The sequence below is a fragment of the Biomphalaria glabrata genome, chromosome 17, assembly GCF_947242115.1.
Source record: "Biomphalaria glabrata chromosome 17, xgBioGlab47.1, whole genome shotgun sequence".
Taxonomy (NCBI): Eukaryota; Metazoa; Mollusca; class Gastropoda; family Planorbidae; genus Biomphalaria; species Biomphalaria glabrata.
The window spans coordinates 15756411-15775350 of NC_074727.1; the positions used below are offsets into that span (position 1 = coordinate 15756411).

At 31.1% G+C, this 18940-nt stretch overlaps 1 protein-coding gene across 2 annotated transcripts; it reads left to right on the top strand.

Moving 5' to 3' along the window:
• The first annotated feature begins 666 nt into the window (after positions 1-666).
• On the top strand, positions 667-18653 carry LOC106069043 (smoothened homolog). Of its 2 annotated transcripts, none has more exons than XM_013228612.2 (13): positions 667-781; positions 2621-3161; positions 3438-3582; positions 4312-4524; positions 4909-5081; positions 8314-8533; positions 9219-9342; positions 9464-9556; positions 10091-10199; positions 10502-10687; positions 11473-11609; positions 11780-11917; positions 12277-18653. In XM_013228612.2, exons 2-13 carry the CDS (start codon positions 2779-2781, stop codon positions 13524-13526), a joined length of 3171 nt encoding a protein of 1056 aa, XP_013084066.2. In that variant the 5' UTR covers positions 667-781; positions 2621-2778; the 3' UTR covers positions 13527-18653. The 2 variants fall into 2 exon arrangements, with proteins under 2 accessions (XP_013084066.2, XP_055871799.1); XM_056015824.1 differs by lacking the exon at positions 667-781 and adding an exon at positions 798-892.
• The last annotated feature ends 287 nt before the right edge of the window (positions 18654-18940 follow it).

Genomic DNA, 18940 nt, shown 5'->3' on the forward strand with positions numbered 1-18940 from the left:
ATCGACAATATAATAAAACATTTTTTACAAAAAGAAAATATGTCCTTTATTCAAACAGCCACTCCAATTAATCAAAACTATTTTTGTTAAAAATAAATTATGTAACCGAGTAATAGATAAATCTAGACCAATGTCAGATCTAAAACTTTTAGAAATCCGGACAGAAGTGTGTACTTTAAAACTTTTTTCTATCTATAAAAATAATAATATTCTGTGCCAAAACTAGTCTAGATCTAGTAGATCTAAGTCTTTCAGTAAAACTTCCCATCCCTTTTTATCGTAATTTTGGCAAAGTGGAAAATAAAAGAATCTACATTAGAGATCTAGATCAATCTAATCTAGACCTAGATGTATGTGCACGTTAAAGTTTTGCTTTCTAAAAAAAGTCTTTTCTGTTATCATAGACTCTCTATTATATATATATATAGAGAGAGATCTATATATATCTAGAATAATGACTAAACCTAGATCTATATAATATATCTAGTATAATTGGCCCTTCAAATTCAACTATACATCGCCACTGGCCTACATAAAGTTCAGGAGAATACCGTGCACCCCTAAAGGTAAAAAAAAAAAAAAGGGGGGGGGGGTACAAGTGATCCCTTCAAAAAAAAAAAAAAGGTTAAAGGTAAAGAAGAAAGAGGTTCACATTAAAGATGGCTGTGACATACATATTCTTAGTCTAGAGTCTAGATCTAGATTACTTACAGCTATTACTATTACACCTTACTTGACATTTTATTCCGATTTAGATCTAGATTTATTAATTTAAACAATGGTAATTCTAGATCTAGAACTCGGAATCGAGACTCACATTAGGATTAAGTCTAGAATCTAAATCTATTACTGTCGAATACTGACTTAGACGACTTAGTCTTAGACTAGTACAGTAAGTAACAGTACTAGATTCTAGATTCTATTTATAGTAATTTATAAATAGTTTATTCTGAATTTGTTTATAATTTTATAATAATACTCTCATACTCAGTGATACTGATACTGTTTGTGTTTCAGTATTTGATTATACCAAGACTCAGTGACACTGACACAATGATTGACACAGAATACACTGTAATACAGTGAAATACACATAGATTCTAGACTAGTGTCAGGTCATAGATCTAGTTGACTTATGATAGATCTAATTTCTAATATGACAGTACGGTACTACGGTATCATACAAAAGGTAGAGTCTAGATCTACATGATACAATGATGAGTGAATGAGTAATGCTGATACTTTACTAGATTCTAGTGATAGTACGTTTATGTTAATTTTAAAGTTAATAAGTTTAAATAAGTAACTACACACAGGACATCTAGATCTAAGTAAGTAAGTTTAGTAAGGTAAATCATGATTAATGAATCAAATGAATGATACTCACAGATTTAGATCTAGGGCTAAAAGACTAAAAGTAGTAAAAGTATAAGTTAGTATAGACTAGTATATTAGTATAGTCATAGTATAGTTAGTATAGATTACTATAGAGTATAGATCTAGATTTAGATATAATCTACTATCTAGATTATATCTAGATTTAGATATAATCTATCTAGATCTAGAAATCTATTCTAGATCAATATATTTAATATTTATAATAGTCACAATATATCTAAATTATAAATATAAAAAATATAAGTCTAGATCTATTGTCTATATCAAATGGTTCTAGTCTACACTTTATACAATACTTATACTCATAGACAGACTTACTGATACTCATACTGATTCTAGTTTAGTAAGTTAGTATGAGTAACCTACTTTTCTCTTACTAAACAAAACTCTTCTAAAGATTAGTATCAGTAGATAAGTTTAGTCGATTGACAATTTCCCAGGGGTCGCCAAAGACCATCGAAACAATGGATTGTTTTTGTCTGTACTTCTATTGCTGTGTGTTTGTGAGAGGGGGGGTCGCGGCAGAGTGGGAAGTTGTATAATGGGTTACCGATCATAAAAGGTTGAGGACCGCTGCACTAGATCAATATAGAAACCATATATGTAGACAGAGATGGACAAATTAATAACCATTTTCAACAATTTTATTTGAAAAAAAATGGTTATTGTTTTTAAAGAAAAAAAATATATTAAAAAAACTTTTTTTTTTTAATATGTACAAATATTTAAGTTTTATGCAGCAAATACATTTAAAATTTTAAAGAATTTTTTTTAGCTTATAACATTAAATTAGAGTCTATTTATAGAAAATAATACACATTTATATAGGAAGTATTTTCATTTATATTTCATTAAATGTGTCTATGTCTAATTATATCCCTTTGTTTCAATTAATGTGTATATAGATGTATACTTTTTCTGTAGAATTTAGGGGTTATGAAAGTCTACACTCTTTACTTAAAAGTGCAAAAGAAACATTAAAACACATTTTTCATTATATGTTAATGGTTAGGGTTAAAGTTAAAGTTGATACCATTATAGACAAGGGAGATAAATCTGCTTAATTTGTAATTTTGTTAACAACATGTCAATCTATTTAAGTATCTATGTATGGAAAATACTACAAGACCCGTTGTATTTCTTTTTGAAAATACCAACAATAATTACATCACATTTAATCACACCTTTTAACTTTTATATTTATTATATATTCTTTTTAAAGGTTCAATGTTGTATTCAATAGAGAGAATGAAAGACCTTTACATTCTTCAATTATTGAAATGGTGCAGAAAAAAAGTGGATCTTAATTATGCTAAGGAACATTGGTTTTAGTAATGTTTGATTCAAAAGATTGTTCAAAGGACCAAACATTTCTTTACAATGGAGAACAATGCAAAGAAAAGCTCTTGTCCACCAACTTGCTTAACCTGGATCACAAGGATATTCTGTATGACAATCTTTATTATCCTGTTGCAAGCAAAGAAGTCGACCACAACTCCCCAGTCTCAGGCCCAAATTGCTGGAGGCGTTAATCTCAAATGCTACAGAAGTACAAATTTGACATCCAGTCCTTGTCAAAATTTGACCTCTAAGATATGTATGGGGACTTCTCTCCCCTTTTCCTCAACTTCTATCTCATTGGTCAATGACTCACTCACTCTGGAGGATGTTTATAAGAAGCTGAAGTTGTGGAGTGGGTTAAGAAATGTACCTCAGTGCTGGGCAGTTGTCCAACCATTTTTGTGCTCTGTTTATTTGCCCAAGTAAGTTAGTGACAAATTTAGTTCTGTAAAATATTGTATCAATTGTTGACATTGTTTATATGAGTATCTTGAATGATTCCCCCTGACTAAGGGAGTGAATGTTGGAATGTTATGTGTCATGTGTGTTAACAAAGTGTAAATTGACTCATAAATCAGGCGTTATAGTGTTGGCGTTTATGGTTATCAAGTGTAGCATTTCTAGTTAACATCAATTTTATTGCTATTATTTCACACAAGCTAATTTTAAAGAAAGTTACATTTATTTTTCTATAACAGATGTGATGATGTCTTTGGAATTGAACTACCCAGTAAAGAAGTATGTGAAAGAACCAGAAAACCTTGCCAAATTGTTCAAGAAATCAATAATGGATGGCCAGATTTTCTTCGCTGTGATCATCCAAATTTTGTGTCAGGCTGTGGAGTATGTTGGTTGTTTTTTTTTTGGCCATTTTATTACTTTTATTGTTAAATTGTTTTTGTGTGGAGTAAGTTATGTTTCTATGTATGATAGTATTAAGTGTATACATTGTGTCATCAAAATGTTGTATGCTTATATTATCTACGAATATAATGAAGATTTCAACGTTTCTTTTTCAGCAAAGACATTTAACTTTGAAATTTGTACAGAGCATTATTTTCATGTGTTTTATTTTAATCTCCAGTGAAAGAGATATTCATTTATTATTTAATGCTACACTTTTGATCAGATTAGCAACCTTAATCTCCCATTAGCAAACTTTTTTTTTTTTTTTTTTGCCCAGCTTTGCAGGTTTGTTTCACTATGATCTCAGTTTATTTTGCCAATCATTAAGCAGTTTTGGCCATTAATAAAGTTTATCTACCAGATGTAAATGTTTCATGTTGAGACATAGTTCATCTGCTCTGTGACCTTAGTGCTTCAACCATTGACTTGTAACTCTCTCAAGTAACTTTTAAATTAAAAATTGTCAAGTGCTTGTATAAACGTTGTTAAATCAATAATAAAAAATCCAGACTTTGCTAGAATTCAAACTTTAAACTTTCCAATTAACTCTCAATACCTATCGCTATTTATTTTTAAAATTGAAATTCTTTTGCTAATTATGCTTGATAACTTTGTAATCTTGTGTTTTTTTTTAAAAAAAAACATCGAAATTTCTTTTTTCTTCAGCAAGAGACTTATGATAAATTAACATTCAATACTACGGGTAAATGTGAGTCACCCTTGGTGCGTACAGATAATCCAGGTAGCTGGTACAATGATGTGGATGGCTGTGGTGTGCCTTGTGATAACCCTCTGTTTACACCAGAACAACATAGAGAAGTTCATACCTTTGTGGCTGTCTTTGGATCTATTTGTCTGGCTTGTACTTTATTTACAGTGGTAAGGTCAATAAAAAACTATTTTCATGTTCATGTAATTTTGAATGACCCTGTATGAAGAAATATGTTCTCTTTAGGACTGCTTCTAACTTGTAATTACTTTAGAATATCATGGATGCAAGTTTGCCAGCTATAGTAAAAAAAACAACAACTCATGACTTCTTGACTAGATTTAGTAAATAAGTCTAAGCTACTATTAGTTAGAAGTTCAAGTTAACTAGATCTTATATGATCTACTGACTACTCTGTTAGCCAGTAAATTTCTTTTATTTGAAATAGAGCTAACTTTTAATAAAGGTGCACCGTTGAAGAAGCTCATCTTGCACCAAGACTGAATGTGACTTTACACTTGAATGTAGTAATTAAGTCGAATCTCTTTTCACAGTTAACCTTCATTATTGACTGGAACAATGCCAAACGTTATCCTGCCTTGATTCTATTCTTCATCAATGCTTGCTTCTTTCTTGGGAGCATTGGGTGGATGTCTCAGTTTGTTGGGGATGCTAGGAGAGATATAGTCTGCAGAAAAGATGGTACAGTTCGAAAAGGAGAACCCAAGTAAGTTTAATAAAAACCTCAGACTATATAGAATAAAGTTGAAGTTAACTCTATTGAGAAAATCCTGCTTGCAAGTAAACCAAATGAAAAAGAAAAGTTCAATAGATTAATGAGATTGTTTTTACCAATTACTTGAGTCAGTTGCTTTATTTCAGTTTGAGGTTTTCATTTAATCTTATAATCTTGGATACAAGATTGCTGGCAAAATTTACATCTAAAAAAAAATCATTTGCCCGTAAAAAAAAATTTATGTTTCAAGACTTGCATATTATGTTAGAAAAATATCTTATGAATACAACAGTGTAGCTAAAATCATTAAAATAAAGGTATTTTAATGTAAATAATGAGTTTGAAATGGGTAGGAGTTTGCTAATGTCTTAAAGTAAATATTGGACTTGGTATGTTTCCGGGTTGTTGTTTTTTTTTGTTGTTTTTTTCAACAGTTGGGAGGGAAGGAAGATTTGTGTGGAAGCCCATCTAAAATAAATTTTAATAATATTTTAGTAAATTTTGTGCTTGCTTCTATTCCTAAATGTTACATGAGCTAAATAAAATATCTTTTTAAACAATATGCATAAATATCTTGTCTTTCTCACTCATTGATTTTTTTCTTAAAATGTCAATGTCAATGGGTATGTGTTTTTAGGAATCTTTTTGCTCCAAAACTACCAATTCAATGATCATGATATTTGGTATACATGTTTCAATATGGCCTTAGCACATTAAATGTTTCTAGGAAATGAGTAAAATATATTTCAATTGGTTCTAATGGTTGTCAACACTGTCGCAGAGAGGGAAAATTTAAAAATTAATTTAAAAAAATATATATATTGTTCAAAACGTCTCTCTGACATGCTCTAAGAAGATAGGGTGCATATCAACATACCCAGTTTCAGACCTGTAGCTATTATGGTTACATGTATTTCAAAAACATTTTCCTAAAAATGAGGTGATTTGACCCTTCACTCCCCCACTCCTCTTTATAGGAAAAAAGTTTAATTTCTTTTTAAAATTTATTTTAAAGATCTGTATATTCCTATGATCAAATGCATCTATTGAATACATTAAATAGCCTAAAATGTTAAAAACAAAAAAAAGTTTCAGGGTAGATGACCCCCCTACTAACTCTGAAATATTAAAACTTTATAATTGTGGTAAAACTTTCAAACTTTTTTAATAGCAGTAGCTGCAGTAAAACATTCAAATTTTATAATAGTGGTAAAACATTTAAACAGATTAATAGCAGTAAAAAATACTAACTTTTTTGTAGCAATGAAACATTCTAACTTAGTAATATTAGTGAAACCTTTAAAGTTTATAATAGCATTTAAACATTTAAACTATATTTATCAGCGATATCACTTTCAAACTTTATAATAGCAGTGAACAATTCAAACTGATATATACCGGTTAAACTTTTAAACTTAGTTATAACGGTAAAACCTTCAAACTTTATAACCACTGTAAAACATTCAAACTTTATAATATTATAGCTGTGAAACATTCAAACTTTATAATACTATAGCCATGAAACATTCAAACTTTATAATAGCAGTGAAACATTCAAACTTTATAATAGCAGTGAAACATTCAAACTTTATAATAGCATTGAAACATTCAAACTTTATAATAGTGGTAAAACATTAAAACTTAATAGTAGAGAAACATTCAAACTACATAATACCAGTAAAACTTTCAATCTTAAAAGCAAAAAATCTAGTTCTCTTTTACTAGACTAGATCTAGACTAAACTGAGTAAACTCTAGTCTACATTTTCAATGTATATTCTTGTAGATCTTCTATTTCTAGATCAGGAATTCTAGATTTATTGGAAATCTACTTTTAGAAAGAAGTAGTAGGCTGGGCTTAACTATAGTAATAATGGTGGTCTTAAGTTAAAAAAAAACTAAAGTTTCCTTTCATATGATGTAAAGGTAATCTGTTTTTGTGTCTCATGGTTAACAAGGGTGTCTTGTCTGCAGCACAATGACCATCTGACTTTACTATTCCCAAACTCTTGTTAGGTACACAAACTATATAATAGAGGTAAACATTCAATTGTTATAATAGCCTTGAAACATTCAAAACTTATAATAGCAATGAAACATCCAAAGTTTATAATAGCAATAAAAAATTTAAACTTAATAGCAGTGAAACATTAAAACTTAATAATAGTGATAAAACATCTAAACTTTATTTTAGTAATAAAACATTTAAACCTTATATTATCAGTAAAATATTAAAACTTTATCATAGCCGTGAAACATTTGAACTTTATTATAGCAGTGAATTTTTAAAACTTTATAATAATGGTAAAACATGAAAACTTTATAATAGCAATAAAACATTTAAACTTATTGATAACAGTGAAACAAAACTTTATAATAGCCGTGAAAAATTCAAACTTTATAATAGCATCAAAACATTTAAACTATTTAACAGCTGAGAAACATTAACATTTTTTTAATAGCATTAAAACTTTAAAACATTAAAATTTGGGGGTAATACAACATATATATATATGTATAAGAGTAAACAACTTCTACTAATATAGTTTACATGTAAAATATATCTGAAATGGTGAAACTTACTTTTATATAAGTGATAGCAATTTAAGTAAAATATGAGTATTTATATATATATATATTTTTTTTTTGTCTTTTTTTGGTTTGTATTGAAAGAAAATGCATAAATAGATATATATATTACATTTTATTACTGCAAAAATTGGGATAAATATATTATTTGTCTTGAAGGCATAAGTACCCTCATGCTTGCAGGTTTTTGGGGTTGTCAATGGGGCTCCATTGCTTACTTCCATGTTATAATCAAAACGAAGTAATTTTTAGATTAAGGATTTCATTTAACAAACATTTGAAAAAATAATTGTTAGGCTTAGGATTTCACTTTCTTGTTTGAATTGCTTTTGTATAGAGCATCTTTCATTCTTATAGCAGTGAGCTTGGTCCAATCTCTTTTGGGGATGGGGTGGGGGGATATATGAAAGAAGGTTTAAGGTTTCCATGCTACCTTTAGGCTCTTAGCAAAGAGAACTCAGCTTGAGTCAGGATTTGAACTTCAGCTCCCTTAATAGGTATCCGTGTCTTTAGATCACATACAAACACATCCCATGATTAATATAAACAATGTAAAATTATTTGTAGATGCAATTTCTATAGTTAGGCTCCATGTTTTGTTGAATATTTTAGAGGATCCAATGTTTTTATTGCAGAGCTAATGAGAGCATTTCTTGCACTGTTGTGTTCATTATTGTCTACTATTTCCTGGTCGCTGGTGTCTCATGGTTTGTCATGCTCGCCTACGCTTGGTACTTGACTTTCACAGCCTTGGGCACACCAAGGGATGCATTGAAATCAAAGACAGCCTACTTCCATCTCATAAGCTGGTGCCTTCCACTTGTCTTGACCATCATTTGTTTGGCTATCTCTGAGGTAGTTTCATACTCAAGCTCTGTATTAGAATACGCTAGATGATGGCAAAAATATGTAAATAATTTAAAATAACAATTGAAAAATTATGACCAGCAAAGTTTCCTCTTATCGTTTATTGTTGTGTATGTGGGTTGAGAACAAGGCATATTTGTCTTTAAACTTGGCTTTTGAGAAATAGAATTTGATTTGATTGTATGTTTCTAATGTTCCTTCTGAAATGAAGATTATTATATCTTATCCCAAAACCATCTGCTGGGTGGGTGAGGATGGCAGTGGCCATGGTCCAAACTCTGCATTATCATGATGACAGTTATTCAATGGATACCAGCACATTTAGAACTAGAAGGAAATGAGGAGATGGACACACTGGCCAAAAATTGGAGAATAAACACTCAATTGCACCATTGCACTCTAGAAAAAAAATTGAAGAAGCTAATAGTTAATAGAATAAACAAGAAATGGACAAGCTCTCATCCAAATTCCAAGAAAAATGACACCTATTACAAGTTATCCTGACATGATCAACATCTAAATCTAATCTTTGGCCACAAAACTGTTTGTTTAGTAAATTAAATCCTAAACATAGTAAAACCTTTGACCCCACTACTGTCTACAGCTCCTAATAATTTGTATGTTATAAAGTAGTTCCAATGTTAGATATATCTCTCCATTCTTGTGTATCTAGGTGGATGGAGACTCTGTGAGTGGTATCTGTTTTGTTGGAGGGTTCAACCACAGCATGCGGGCTTTGTTTGTTTTACTGCCAGTAGGGCTGGTCATTGTGGTGGGAACATTCTTTCTATTGAGAGGTAGGTTCCTTCTCTACTAGCATTGAAGAGCACTTCAAAGTGAGATTGATAGAATACAATTTGACTATATAAAGCTATACATTTTTATTTTTAAGGTCCATTGTTCATCTTTTATCTATAGGTGTGTGTACGTTGATTAGAATAAAAAAAGAAGCACCAGTATTTATTCCAGAGAAAACATTTTCAAAGATTCGAGACACAATCGTAAGATTAGGTACAGATACCTATGTTTATTAAACTTTTATATGCACAATGTTTTCTTGATGTTTGAATTTACTTTTATTATTTCTTAATAAAGTGTTAGGTTAGTAGTGCTCCACTGGGACTTGCAACATTGCACCATATGTCTCTGTTATCTCTTGAATAAATGTAGGAATGGCTTGTCCTTGATACACTCCTTCCTTCTTATGTGCTCCTCTTTTATTATCTTCCTGGTACTTAGCCTTGCAGGATTGCATTTATAAAACCAAAAAGCATCATCGTAAACTTATACCATCAAGTTGTTAGATGATGAGACTTGTTTATTTTACTTAGTTCTTATACTGATGAACTCAAGGAAATCATTCCTCTATTGATTATCTCCACCCTTTGTTTAATATTTTTAGGACTTTTAAGAAATTTTGTTGCCTGCCTCTTTTCCTCTATGGTGGTATTCTTAAGTAGTGGCAAAGATTCTAGGTTAATTGAAATTAATATCATATATAAATGCAAGTAGCTAGAATGAGCTAGATAGGATTTTTCTTTTCAGGTATTTTTACAACTGTGGCTTTGATCTTTGTCTTCATCACTTTCTCTGTCCATGTCTATATATTTTCTAATGAAGACAGATGGAAGGAAAGTTTCAAAGATTATATGTAGTAAGTCAGATTGTTTACATTCAATTTTCTCTTCAGCCTGGGATTTATTACAATACTGCAAGTAGTTTCTTTTATAAAATAAATATTTAAGCAAACAAAAATTGTGTAGCTCATTTTAGGTAAAAATAAAATCCATCATACAAGAAGCATAACTCATCTTAAATAAATTGATTGGTTATTGTTTTAAAGCAGTTTAACATTAGCATTGTTTAGACATGAATTATATAATACATTATTTAAATAGAAGTTAACTCTCATTGCTATATATAATGAAAGCCAATTATTCTCTGGTTTCTCTCCAGCTGTATAGCCAATGTTTCAGTTACAGAGATCCATTCTGAAACACAGTCTGTCTGCACTATAACTGATAGACCAAGTCTTGTTGCTATGGAGATACACATTTTTGCTTTTTTTGGTGCAGGCATTGCAATGAGCTCATGGTCATGGACTAAAGCTTCTCTTTCAGCCTGGGAGAGATTCTTCAGATGGTAATGATTTATTATACTAACTTGACTCTCTTTCTACTTCAATAATAGTAATGGTTTCTGAGGAAGGAAAATTACTTTTGGTCAGAAGCAAAAGAAATATTTGGGACCCAAACATCTGTCTCCCCCTACATGCATATGATGCATACAAAAGCATGAAGGGGGTTCCCTTTCTTTTGGGGCCCTAGATTAGAGTTCTGTTTGCCCCCCCCCCCCCCCCTTTTTCCTTTTTGCCAGTGGGCAATTTTCTTGTAGTGTTAGGCTTTACTTGATCCTTTTCTGGGCTCTTTCATTCTGAAGCCTAAGAAAATATCAGAGCTTCATAATTCAACTGGCAAAAATGTCCCTTAAACTATTTTTTTTTTAGGCCCTACTTTTGCTAAGTATGGTCTGTTACCAACGATTACATTTTTGTGTTTGTTCTAGTCTTTTGCCTAATGCTCTCTTGGGACATCTCATTTTTTAACTTTGTTTTCTTGTTGGTAATTAATATAACTAAAAAATGATACTAAAATCTTTTTTTTGTCTTTTTTTTAATTTTGCTTGGTCACCATGATCAAGTAATCTTATTAGAGTTTTTAAATTAGCCATACATTTTTGACTTGTTACTATGCAAATCATTTGTTTGGAATTTTTATTGTATAACATTCATAAACAAATTTCCAGTGTCTGGAAATATCTTCTAATCTTTGCAAAGTATTAGACAAGCATGAAAAATTATTATCCGGCTGTGCTATGAATATTATGTCAACAGTTATCAATAAAACCTTTTGACTTGTCATGTGTAGGATATTCCACAAGCCCTCCAACAAACCAGTTAAACTCAAGAGACACAGAATGATAGCCCAGGCATTTCAGAAGAGGAAAGAAATCAATCAGGGGAGAGTATCCATCAGTTACAGGAGTTCCCATGATGATCCATTAGGTTTTTATGTTGTTGTTTTTCTCCAAAAATTCAATTAATTTAATTATTGCTAAAATTGTTTTAATTAATACATTTAAATTTCTCGAATTAAAAAAAAAAAGAAAATCAAAGCTATATGTTATGATGTGTTAAGTCTGATTAATTGTATTAACATGTATGTTCTCCCCTAGGTATGAAATTTGATCTGAACAGTGGAAGTGATGATGAGCTGTCCTCCAACTTTGCTATGGCCATGCCCAAGTTAGTGTGTAGGAGAGGAGGACTTATATTTCCAATCGCAGGAATGGGACGCAGATATTCTGATTCAGGTTTCTTTTTTTTTTTATATTGTTGGGTATATTTATTTGGAAAGTTGCTTATAAAAAAACTAAGACACAGTGTATACGAGTTCTACAAATTTAATATATAAATTTTAATATACTGAAATATTTAGTTGTTTTTTTTTGTCAGCTCTAGAATTGTTAAAAATTGAATTTAAATTAGAAAGCTCTTGACACTATTGTTTTAAATAAGAAAATCTATAAAGTTGTTGGACTTGTAACCAAAAAAAAAAGAAAGAAACTCTCATGGAATTTTACATTTTTTTTTAGTTGCATTTGTAACGGCTTACTTAGAGATGCTTGTTGCTTCTCTTTTCATTTTTTTTTTTATTTTTTTTTTGCATCAGATGTCCAGTCTGTTATTTCTACAAGGCGTGTGTCCAGAGAATCCTTAATGTCTTTTAGAGAAAGGCAGTTCTATATCATTCAAAGTGATGACCTTCCCATTCGAAGAGGTAAAAAAAAGAAGAAGAAGAAAAGAGGTAAGCTCAACAGACTCAAGCCAGCAATGGGAAACATGTTTTCTGGCTTTCGATTTGGCAGTGGAAGATTTGGAAAACCCAGGAAAGGAAGTGATTCCTCCGCCCTCAGCCAGATGTCAGGGCGAAGTGTTCAGATTTCTATGGAGAGAAACAGTATAGAGACTGTTTCACTTCAGTCTAATATGCCTCCAGACAGGGTGTTGCCAGCAGTGACTAAGAGAGATGAGAAAGTAAGCGGGGTGAAGAGCTCAAGGGTTATGCCAGTTTCAGATTTGAGTCCCAGCAAGAGAGAGACAGATTTTTCCATATTTTCTGCCAAAGATAGTGGCACTGGAACAGCTAGCTTGCCAGGTGAGCTGGTAGAATCTCACAGTCATATTTTGGAGAACAATCCTTCCTTGCCCGGAGCCCTAGAGGAGGAAGTTGCACCAGATTTAAGGTCTGAGGCATCATCTATGCTGCAGTCATGTAGTTCAGCGCCAACATTAAAGAGATCAAGGACTCAAACCCCAAATAGTAAAGGGCTATCTCCCAGCTTACAAAAGCCAGAGTCTAAGACGCAGACAGCAAGGCCGTCTGCAACATCCTCTGTGTCGAAGAGTAAACACAAAACCCAAACATTGACGGTCAAGACACAGCATGTTGAAGAGGGCAATATTCCTTTACACTCTCTTATGGCGGACATCTCTGGTGGCAACTGGGGTGTCCTACTGGGCAAAAGTGGGTCTAGCTCTGGCTCGGATGCTGGTGGTGGCGCAAGTGCCTACATAGGAGGATTGAATCCTTACATGAGCAGCGGATATCCCCCTCTACCCGTCTATGGACATAATCCCTACATGGCCTATCCTTCTTACCAGTATGGAGCCACTCCTTACATGGGTGTGCCAAGCATGCAGATGGGAGGTGCTAGACCAAAAGCCAAAGGACAGTGGGGACATTTCCCATACTTTCCATCCAATCAGCAAGTACAATATAACAATTATGGAGGGAAAAATCAAGAGCGGAGAATGATGAGAGAGAGGCAGAGAGAGAGAGAAATGAGGAGGCCAAATCAGGCATACTTCAATAACACATTTCAAATTGATGATGCTGATATCGAATATATTTCTTCCTAGTATTTACTTGAATTTTTACCATAATCAAAAACTTAAGTTGTCATAACTTGTTCAGTGATTGAGATTTTAAGGGGAAAAAAAATTATTTAGAAAGTACAGAATTATACTGTAGATGCAATAACCATCAATTTCCAAGAAAAAATATTTATCATAATTTATCATAATGAGCTTGTAAAATGAATCTTTTTTTGGTTGTATTATGAGCAATTATATATAAAGAGATAAAATCCAAACTTTTTGCAGATAAATTATGCATGTAGGCAAAACTAATCTTTGCATATAGATAATAAACACTTAATAAAATGAAAGTCCAAGTTCTACAACTATACCATAAGCTAGTCATTCACTGAAATGAGATTTTCAAACTGTAGTACAAAATACATCAGGGTTCGTAGCGCTCCTAAAAACTCCTAAAATCTCCTAAAAAATGAAAGTCTCCTAAAATCCTAAAATTCTCCTAAAAATTGCAGAAAGTCTCCTAAAATTTTGTCCACTCTCCTAAAATTTTTACCCAATATTTTTTTTTAAATATAATTTTGCTTATTTCTTGCTAAAAATGTGAGGGGATAACAACAGCGTTACTAGGCATTCTGATCGCATGACCTTACTGTGTTAATGACCTGACCAGTGACGCGTCTACACCGCCTTTCACCCACTTGTGAAGCGCGACCTCGTGATTGAAGATGGCCTTGGCTCAAGCAAGCATTTCACCTGGCAGTATTTTTCTGAAGTCATTTTAGAAATGTTTGTTTCCATTTACTGTTACCACTAAAGATGCGATAGATCTAGTCTGTAGTGACTATTGTCTATAATTAGAGCAATTACCAGACTAATTTGTAGGCTACACCCCTCCGGGCCCTCCCTCACCTAAAATCTTCTTGTTGTAAGTGTAAGAGTGACTTCGCGTGGAAAGTCGGTAAATCTTCTAGATCTAGCTAGTCTCTAGTAACTGTAATAGTATCTAGATTTAGATCTAAATTAGATCTAGTGAAGATAATTCGCACCTAACCTGAAAACTCCGTGAATTTTAGTCAATTTAATGATCTCGATACATCTAATGTCCAGATTACTCTAGAAATACGCTAGATTCTAGATTTACGCTAAATCACTTAGAGTCTAGTGAAGATAATTAACACAAAGAAGTGAAAAGTCCGCAAATTTAGTGACTTAGATCTAGACTCTAGATCTACGGTATATCCAGTGAAGATAATTTGCATACTGCCGCGAAAAGTCCGCGAATTTTATTGAAATTATATATAGACTTTAGATTAACTATAAAGCACTAGAATCTAGTGAAGATAATTCTCACACAGCCGTGAAAAGTCCGCAAAATTTAGTGACTTAGAGTTAAAGTCCGCGAATTTTCCGAATTAGCTTTAGAGTCTAGATCTTCTGTAAATTTAGTGAAGATAATATTCACACAGTGAAAAGTCCGCAAATTTTCGTGACTTTGATGTAGACTCTAGATTTACGCTAAATCACTAGAATATATATAGTGAAAATATTTCTCTGAAAAGTCCGCGAATTTTAGTGACTTAGATCTAGAGTCTAGATCTACTGTAAATTCAGTGAAGATAATTCTCTCACAGCCGTGAAAAGTGATTAGTGATTTAGATCAAAAGAGTCTAGATCTACTGTAGATTTAACGAAAATATTTCGCATACAGCTGTGAAAAGTCCGTAAAAATTATTTCACTCATAAAAGCCAGGGAAACTATGCCTATATGGTTGAAAAAGATTCTGCTAGGAAAAAAACGTGAATAGGTCTAATCCCCCCCCCCAACCCAAAAGCCATTTTTTAGTAAGCAAATGTCAACTAAACATTCAAATAGGCCAATATTACCCTATATATTACTGGCTCTGTTTATGAAAAGGATTTAAGTTAACTAATAAAAGAATAAAACATTACCTCAAATGCACACCATGACTCTAGTATCTATAAGATACACATAGGAACTAAAAATGTACATTTCCATCACAGAGAAGATACATCATGAATAAGGCATCTCTAAGAATGCTTCTTATTTAAAAAAAATGGAAAAGTAACCATTTGTAATGTTTTTAAATAAATCTTTGAAAAAAAAATGTTTGTTTGAGGTTTTGGGATGACAGTCAAGTTGTTACTTGATTAAAAGATAACTTTCATTACATTTTCTGTGGACATACAACAGCTGATAACATTGTTTCTGTGGCATATTGGCAAGATATTTATTATTTTAAAAATCAAATAACAATAATTGATTTGATAAATGCTTAGTTTTGTGTATGTTTTACTATGTATCACACAAATGGATAGGAAACACACACACACATCATACATTTCATCCTTAAAAAAACTCCTAAAATCTCCTAAAATTTTGTCATGAAAAAGTGCTACTAACCCTGATACATTTGGACTAGTTGTGCAATAAAAACTTAACAAAAGTATATTTATTTAAAAATGTATTGTTATTAATAATTTTTTTTTTTTTGAAGTGTTGATCAATCCGAAAATATAACTGTTGTTCAATTTAGAGATACTTAATTTTCCTTTTCTTCAAGTATGTAATACTTAATGGCAATCTTTGCAGTGGCGTAGCTAGGGGTGGGGTGGAGGGAACTTGAAAAAAAAAGGGGGGGGGGGCTCAAATGAGTGTCCGAAATTTGTTTTTACATTTAAAGATTACTCCATTATCTCATTTGTAAGCTCCCCTAAAGAGATCAAGCCTCTGGGCCCTCAAATCCCTAGCTGTGCTACTGCATCTTTGTATATAATTTTAGTTCTGTGGTCCAAATGGGGTGGTGTGATTCAGTGAGAGTCTGATTTATTAGGGTAAAATAAACAAGGCTTTACAATGTTACATTTAGAGCGTTTCTCTACAAAATCAGGTGCTTTGTTTGCTAGCAAAACAAACAATTTCTTGTATTCTTAATGTTGTTAATGTAAACATGGTTTAGTTCATTTATTTAGTTCATTAATTGAACTCGCATATCGACCTTTGTATTTGAACTTTATTTTTAAAACTTGGTATAAATTTCTTCTAGGTTAAAAAAATATATCTTTTTATTGATGTAGCTAATTGAACATAAGTGTAGCTTTACAGAAAAATCATAGTGACAGAAATTGCTCATTGCATTTGAAGATACAAGTCTTAAAACAAAACCTACAGTTTAATTTACAACTGAAGATATGATTTTCATATAGATCTGATTGTTTTTAAAGATGTTTATTTATTTGTTTGTTTTTTAAATAGTGTAAATTTATGCTATCATTAATGTGTTCATAAATGTGTTTTTATTAATCAATGTTATACATTTTCTATTTTTTAAATCAACGTTATACATTTTCTATCAGGCATATTCTACAAATATCTGACATATGTTATGCCAGCCAAGACTGCTGATTTTTAAAACAAAGATATTCAAAAAGAAGTGATTTTTTTTGTGAAGCATTTAGATTGGTGTTCTATGTTGAACTATGTGTCCATTATTGCAGATATTACCATGCTCTTTAACAAAATATCCTTTTATTGTATACATATGATCATTAACATCAGCTCCATTTCCCTAAACACACAAACTTATATTTAATACTCTTGTAAAAATTCTTAGGCTCAAAATAATATTATTTTACATTATTAAAAGTCTGGTGTATGTTTTATACAAAAAACCTGTCGAAATCTCATGTCTTCCAAGCCTTTCACCCTGCCTTAACATTTTATATGACTTTTATTTCTTGTATCAGACTATCAGTCCAGTCTCATGTTTGAAAGTGCTTGTTCTTAGCAGTGCCTTTAAGTGTAGATTTTTAAAATGTTATTTTCATTAAGCTTCTCTGATGTTAGCTTTTTTGTTGACAGTTAATGGGAAGTTTTTTAGAATTTCCAGCATTTTGTTGTCTAAATTCTTGGTCCTATTTATGTAGAAAGAATATTTCTAGAGACGTTATTTTATTTGAACTGGTTGTTATTGATGTGAGATAATAATCCCACCTGAGGAGAAAATAATTTGTTATACTTTGTGTTTATATATACCATTTATACACAAAGATGTGTTCATATTTTTTTTTACTGAAAAGGAGATTTTAAAGTGCTGTTAACTTACTTGTAAAAAGTTTTAGATAGCAAATATTCAGTTATTAATATATTTTATGACATACTGTGTTCCTCTAATGTTTTTTTTTTTTAAATGATGATTAAAATGTATCTTTTTGTTTTATGGCAGCTTTGCTGTTTGTGCATAATACAATTTTATTGCACAATATATTCATGAACTTGTCATGCCATAATATTTGAAAAAAAAAATTTTTGTTCCAATGTGTCATTTGTAATAATTTGTTTCCTCTTAAGAAATATTTTTTATTAGCACTCTAAATTTATCAGGTGCCAAACAACGAAATATTTTTTAGAATATTCCAAAGGAAAATCTGCTTTAATGTCAGCATGTTGTAATTCTCTCATTTTTTTATTTTTTTTTAAATCTCACCATACTGTCATTTAACTGGAAATAGATTCCACAGCTATTTTTGGTCCTTCTCTGAAATTGTGACATTTGTTTAAAATATAGATGCAAGTTTGCACACATATTTTTATTATTTTTTTGAAAACAAAAATTATTAAAAACTTATTTAGCTATTGTCTTCAATATAGGTGAAATAAATTCAACAACTTTTTATGGTCTCACAAAAGCATGTCATTTGAAACATTAATAAATATCTTTTAAAAAGGTGGGGAAATAACTGAAATATAAATCCCATCTAAGTAACATAGAGTATTTCATATAAGCAGTAAAAACAAGTTTCATTTCTTTATCCATAAATATGATCCTGCTGGACTAGTTATATCCATCCATCCATATTTTTTCTTACCACTGCATTAATAATTATATAAATATATTGAAACATTTAGATATTGATACATACTGAATAAATGTTTTTAGCTGTGTTATTATTGTAGTCGATGTTCACCACTTCTGTCTTCTAGGGGGGCTAAAGACTTGAACAGTTTTATCCATCAGCTTGCATTGGCCTAAGAGAAGTCATAATGAGTGCTGTCAAAGCTGCATTTATACTAGATGTCCAGGACGGACTAGAATTATTTTCACTTCAAATATATATATATATATATATATATATATATATATATATATATATATATATATATATATATATATATATATATATATATATATATATATATATATATATATATATAAATATATTGCCTAGAAAGTCATTTTATAATTATGATGGTCTTTATTTATTATTTCTTGGTCACTTGTGAATGTGTGGTAGACAAATTGTGTATGACTGACCTAAATGAATGACCATTGAATTTTGTATTTTAAAAAAACTAACTCCCTTTGTTAGTGTAAAGGAAGTTAAGATTTAAAAAAAAAAAAAAGATGCCTCTATGATTATAAATTAAAATGAAATCT

Bases quoted from the DNA above. Each gene is read 5' to 3' on its own strand.
- LOC106069043 (XM_013228612.2), top strand. From the start codon at position 2,779: ATGGAGAACAATGCAAAGAAAAGCTCTTGTCCACCAACTTGCTTAACC. The intron at 9,343-9,463 runs GTAGGTTCCTTC...TTTTATCTATAG, and splicing joins AACATTCTTTCTATTGAGAG to GTGTGTGTACGTTGATTAGA. The intron at 11,918-12,276 runs GTTTCTTTTTTT...TTTTTGCATCAG, and splicing joins ACGCAGATATTCTGATTCAG to ATGTCCAGTCTGTTATTTCT.